This window comes from Trypanosoma equiperdum (assembly GCF_001457755.1).
Source record: "Trypanosoma equiperdum strain OVI genome assembly, contig: ctg_1880, whole genome shotgun sequence".
Classification (NCBI taxonomy): domain Eukaryota; phylum Euglenozoa; class Kinetoplastea; order Trypanosomatida; family Trypanosomatidae; genus Trypanosoma; species Trypanosoma equiperdum.
The window spans coordinates 6,926-13,033 of record NW_027123927.1 but is presented as its reverse complement, the minus strand read 5'-3'; the positions used below and the strand labels follow the sequence as shown (position 1 = coordinate 13,033).

Sequence of the window (6,108 nt, the reverse complement as noted above, 5' to 3'; positions counted from 1 at the left end):
GGGGGGGGGGGGGAGGGATCGGCTTGTGTTTGCGTTTGTGCGCGGTGCATACGAAGTGGCGGAGGGTGGAAAAAAAAAATAGTCCGAGGAATGAGCGGACGACAGCGTTTGTCGACTTCTTTCGTTCTTCCATTTCCCCCTACTTTGAAGCATATGTATTTTCATTGCCTGTCATGTTGATAGCAGTTGGGGCAACAATAACAATGAATGGTAGCGAGAACATTGAAGAAAGGATGGAGGAGAAAAGAATGGGTAGCAACAGTGGCAGGTAAAGAACAACAAAACACAAAGTAGCTATGGAGAGCGACGGGTTTCACATGAAGGAGCGTTTCGAGATACGGTCTACGAAGAAAGATTCTCCCCTTCCCCCTCCCAACTATATAACAGTAAGGAAGCAATAATAATGATAATAAAAGTAACAGCAGGGAATTGTAAAGATAACGGTGGTGGTGGTTGAGGTGGGAGGGGGTATCACGGTCCAAAGAGGGAACCAGATGATCTTACAGTAAGTTTTGAAGGGAAGAGAAGCGGATGAAAAGGTATAACGGGCGAGGAGGAAGGGATAAAATTGATTTATTAGTTTCCTTCTGTATTTATTCGTTAATGCATGCAAGCTGCGGGTGTTACGGTGATGTCGCATTCTTGTGTAGACAGAGGACCGTGTGGTGGTTGTTCACTATGGAACACATCTGACGGATTGTGTGAATTATGCCTTCACAAACTAACGTGTAACACGCTTTGTTTGCATAGTAAGAAAATACACGCTTGTTCATATGTATGAGTGCATGTAAGACCACGTAACGACTGCTGCACCACCTCACAATCTTCAGCATTAAGTGGGAGGGGAGGTTCACGTAATTGCGCCTGTTCCCTCGCTTGTTTTCGTTCTGTTTGTGCATTTGCATGGTTTATGTACTCCCTTTCACTCTCTGCTTTTCCCCATCTGAATGCATACGTGTGTCAGCGTTTGTGTGAAGTGGGAGCCATATTCTCTCCGTACCCCTTTCTGCTAAGCTGGGGAGTAGTAACGTGTCTTTTGTTCTGTTTCTTGGCGTGTTGGGTGGGGAAGGAGAATAGCTGAGGCGGTGGTGCTAGCGGAACTCAGCGGACATAAAAGAAGAAAGGGGCTGTCCGTTGTTTCTTCGTATCTCCAAACAATATATATATACATATATATATCCGGTCAGTTGTTGTTCCACGCCCACTAGTCGTGCGGAGAATTAGCGTAGATCGTGTGAGGCACGAAGGTTTTCGTTTTTGCCTACGTGGGCGTGCACGGAGGGCGGACTGAGAGGCAACTGTGTAGCTGCCAACACCTCACACAATTTCAGCAGCAACAATAGTCACAGTAACGAATTCGTTTTGCATCACACAGACTCATTTCGGTGCGTGTTTCGATCGATATACAGGTCACAGTTGTTCGTATAGTATTCCTTGCGATGAGACCATTGCTGGTTTTTGGACTGCGCGGGACGCTTTTGGAGCGTATACATGCCAGTCGCGTTCCGTCAGGCATGCCGGGGGGCGCCATAACCGTTGGGATGAGTCGCGTGTGGCTTCGCCCCAGTGCCATGGAGACACTCCTCGCCCTACAGCAGCACTGCACCCTTGCCGTGTGGAGCTCCACCACCGCGCGCAATACCACTCCCCTGATGGAGGCTGTTTTCAGTCAACATGCACAAAAGGTGAACTTTGCTTTTGTCTGGTCCCGCGAACACACGACTGCTGATGAGTTCCGACGTGTGAGCGCCACGAGCCGAGATGACCAACACGCCACGGTGAAGGACCTGCGTGAGGTGTACCGTCGATTTCCAGAAATAGCAACGCCACAGAACACTGTTCTCATTGACGATACACCAAGCAAAGGGAAGCTAAATGCGTCTAACTTCCTGTGGCTTGAGACATGTGAGGAACTCAAGATTGAAAACCCGAATGTAATGCCGGCTTTGCGGCGGTTTGTGGAAGAACACCTGTTGGCGGAGCGAGAGGATGTGCGGCGACTGCTACCGGCGCGCGTCCCATGGGGCCAACAGTGAAAAGGGGGTTCAACCAAAAGTGTATGGTCGAAGCAATTCGCAAGGAAAAGTGCACAGGAAGATATTTGTATGTGAATCGGTGCATTCACATTGTGATGAAGGAGAGGGAAGGACATGAGATGAATTGGGTGCTGTTACTCCCCCCTTTCCCGCCCCTTCTTGAGAGGACACCGTTTCATGGTGCCTGTATGGGTAAATGGCTAGCTATGCTATCTTATTTTCTACCGTCAAACATTCCATTGGCATCATATAATGGGTAATTTTTCTTGTCATTTCCGTTCTCATCCACTGTTTTATTTATTTTTTTGCTGATACTTCGCTGCTTACTATTGTTTTGGATTGGTGTGGTCCCAGTACGTAAGCAGTAAGAGTGTTGTGAGGAAACACAGTGTGGAAGCCATTGCATACGCAGCAAAAAGGCTTGGGAAAGCGGAAAAGTACGGGGTGGTAGACGAAAGAAGAGCAGAAAGAGTGTGAGAGTTTGTGACTAGTGTGAAAGTAATAGTTTACTGTTGTCGTGTGTGGTCCCGCAACAAAATAGATAGATAGGATCAACAAACGAAGGGAGTAAACAGAAAAAAAAAAGAGCAGTAGTAGAGCTGTCAAAAAAGTAGGAAAGGGGAGCTGGAAAGAAGAGGTTCAAGATGTCGTACGTTGTTGGCGATGAGGGCTGTGAAATTGACCTGTCAAAGCTCATCAGCTACACCATGTCATTTCAACCCTTGCAGCTGCTTTTTGAGGATATCATTAAGCGGCTGAAGCAGTCAGAAACTGCAAATGAGAGACAAGACAACGAACTGACCCTGCTGCGGATGGAAATGGACGAGTTGCGGAGGCGCGACGCCGATCGTGAGGCGCAGTTACAGAACATTCTGTCCCGGGCACCGGGAGCCCACCGGCAGCAACCACAAAAACCCGAAGGGGCGACGGTGGAGACGGTGGAAACTGAGGCAGAAGACTCTAAATTGGAGCAAGCACCAGCGGAGTGGTTACCTCCATACGAGGACAGAGGGCAATCCGATAACCTACAGCCACTTTGGGATGAAATCGAATACCTAAAGAGGATGGTGGGAAATTTCTGCGAACCGATGAATAACGCCTCCATTGAACAGCTTTACCACGCCAGGAGGAAAGTTTCCACGACGCAACAATCACCTCTCAGTGGAACCGACGGCGATTTCGTGACGAAGGAGAAACAAAAGGGAGGAGATACTGAGGGTGTGGCGGTTGGTGAAGTTATTCTGCAGCGCGCAAATGAAGAGCTTCAACTTGATGGGATATCCCCAAAAGAGGAAGATCCAACTGGGGAGTCTATGCAACCGGACAACCGCGCCGAGGATGTGGTGCCCGACCAATTGGGGCAGCAGGGTGAGTCCAGCCTCGCACAACCCTCCGGAAGGGTGACACGTCCAGTGTCAGGCCGTCGGATGAGTCAGGGAAGGAGCTCAATCAGTGGTGTGTCGTTCACGAGGGGGATGTCCCCAGAGGATTCCAACAATCCCGAATCACTTTTCGTGCGCGTACGTCAAGATGAAGAGAGTATAGGTCGCCTCAATCGCGTCGTAGCGGAGATATTGAGTGAGTTGAAGGGACTGCAGAAGGATGTTGACCTGATGCGCACCGTCGGGCCTGGTGATGGTCTTGATGCCGTACAATCTGCGCGCCTGGAGGGAGTGGAAGAAGAGCTGGAGGAACTTAAGAGACGCCTTAGTGCGCTTGAAGGGGGTGGCATGCCATACTTGGGTGACACCACGGACGATGTTGCGAGGACTACGCCACACGAGGGTACTGAAAGCTCTTTCCGCAACAGCGGTGATGGCGACGTTGGCGGTGTTGCGGAAGGTGACACCGCTCCGGAAGCTGCTGTTGAGGCCCGTCCCACTGGCATTGTCACCGGTTCTGGTGGTGATGTTGTATCATCTTCCTCTACCCAAAACAGACCGGCAAACACGGAGGTGAGGGATTTGAGAGCTCGTCTCAATAACCTTGAGGCGGCGTTCCGGCGCATGAATGACAAACTACTGAAAATCACTCCCACTGACTCCCAGCCGAAGGCGAAGGAGACGTCCCCCATCCCACCTCAGTCGGTAGGGGAGCCCGCGAGTGGCGTTGAAAAGGAGCTAGCAGAGTCCAAAGAATTTGAGTCAGGAGTGGATAAGGGAGACTTAGAGCAAGTGTGGGGGGCAATTCGTAAGTTGCAAGGGGAAGCCAAGGGGCTCGGTAGGCTGTGCGCTACGTTAGAGAGGAAAAAACAAGACAAGGGCGCCGCTCAGGAGTCATCTCCGGAGACTGGGGGAGGTGTGAGTGATGAGGGACAAATGAAGGCTGACAAAGAATTGGGGTCCAAACAGGGACAGGAATCAGGGGATGGAAGTCCAGTATTAGCCGACCTTAAGGGGGATGAGGAAGTAAAGGAGCGTGTGAAGGACCTGTCCAAACGTCTAAATCAGTTGCAAAACCGTTTGGTAAGTGTTGAAGGCAACGTACTTAACCTCGACGATCGCAAGGCAGATTACTCCGGGCTTCAGCGTTTGGCTGACGACGTTCGCGGTTTGCGACAGCTTTTGGAAATGGAGAGCAGTAAGGGTGGCAGCGAGGGAGCCGCTGCCACAGCTCAGAAGCAGGAGGAACAAATTCAAAATGTACAGAAGGACCTAGTGGAGCAAATGCAGATGCTACAGGCCGTCAGGGACGGCACTAGCGGTGAACTAGACACTCTGCGTAAATATGTGGAGCATATTGACCGCTGCAAGGCGGATGCGCAGCTTGTGGCCAACAAGGCTGAGCGCGATTACGTTGAGAACGCACTGGAGAGGTTGATGCGTGAGGTGGAGCAGGTTCTCAACACCACCAACGCAAGCCTCATTGATACACTTGACAAATCTCTCAATATACTACGCGACATGTTGGATGGCAAGGCAGGCAAGGAAGATCTTGTCAACATGCAGCGCATCTTGAGTGAGGAGCACGACGGCGGCGGTGTTGCTGATGTTCTGATGGGTTTTAGGGGCTTCCGCTGCCTTGGTTGCAACCGTCCTGTCGACAAGATGCGGCCGCGGTCGTTGGGAAGCAGACTTCAACCATTCGTAAATCGCCTGCCGCAGAATCTCCCACCTGATCAAATAATGGGACACGTTCAGGATGTTCCGCTTATTTATAATACAAACAAAGATGTTAAACCGAGTAGTGCATAGGGTGTGAGAGGAGTTGCTCACTCTCTATTTGGAATTACTGGTTGACGCTGTCTGATATCCTCTCTTTTCGTAGATGTCGAATGAAGTTTCGGTACGGTCTGACTTTTATGTAAAGAGGGCGGGAAATTTCAGCTTTCAAGATGCTTCATATGTACAATAGCAGTTGTTTAGAGCGCGCAGATGCTTTTCGCTGCACGCGTGAGCAATCACTCTGTATGACTTGTGCACATATACATACATGTATACATTGTTATAATATATATACACGTGTGCTACCTACGCAAATAAGCGCATTGAGAATTGGGGGGAAATGGCGGCCCTATGGTAGTGGTGCTTTATAAATGTATGAACAACCGAAGACTTGGCAATGAGCGATTTCGAGTGTGCGCTGCAGCAGAGGGGTTTGGAGATGCCTCCAGTTTCTTTCGTTTCCCGTGCTTCTTCGTGTGTTTCCACCACCGCCGCCCTCCACTCTCCACCCTCTAGTCCCCACCCTGATATTAAAACGGTGCTATTATCTTCGACGTTATTAGAGATTTTAGTCACTTCACCCTATCCCTAATTCTTAGTTGTGTCTACCACCAATTCCTTTGAGCGCACACACAAGCAAAGTGGCAGAAGTTAATGTAGGTGAAAACTGTGGCATGGGTGCCGTCTCGTGTGGGGCTTCACCGTAGAAACGGAGCACCGAAGGTGTAGAGATGAGAAAGGATTCAGAAAACCGGAGTGTGAGGTCAGAGAAGAATTATACTTCGGTGACGGTGAGGTCGTTTGTGGAATGAAACCAACGACGACAGCAAGAAAGCGGGAGGAGCTTTTGTATTTTTCTTCTTGGAGGTGAACGAGAGGGAAGGAGATTACGTTAGGGATTTTTAAAA

At 49.9% G+C, this 6,108-nt stretch overlaps 2 protein-coding genes across 2 annotated transcripts; both read left to right on the top strand.

Moving 5' to 3' along the window:
- Window positions 1-1,439: 1,439 nt before the first annotated feature.
- TEOVI_000590400 (TFIIF-stimulated CTD phosphatase, putative) lies at window positions 1,440-2,036 on the top strand (the record flags this gene model as incomplete). The annotated part of the gene is made up of 1 exon (XM_067223475.1): window positions 1,440-2,036. One exon carries the CDS (start codon window positions 1,440-1,442, stop codon window positions 2,034-2,036), a length of 597 nt encoding a protein of 198 aa, XP_067079576.1.
- A 644-nt stretch (window positions 2,037-2,680) lies between these two features.
- On the top strand, window positions 2,681-5,230 carry TEOVI_000590300 (uncharacterized protein; the record flags this gene model as incomplete). Its single annotated transcript, XM_067223474.1, has 1 exon — window positions 2,681-5,230. The coding sequence occupies one exon, from the start codon at window positions 2,681-2,683 to the stop codon at window positions 5,228-5,230; it is 2,550 nt and encodes an 849-aa protein (XP_067079575.1).
- Between the last annotated feature and the right edge of the window lie 878 nt (window positions 5,231-6,108).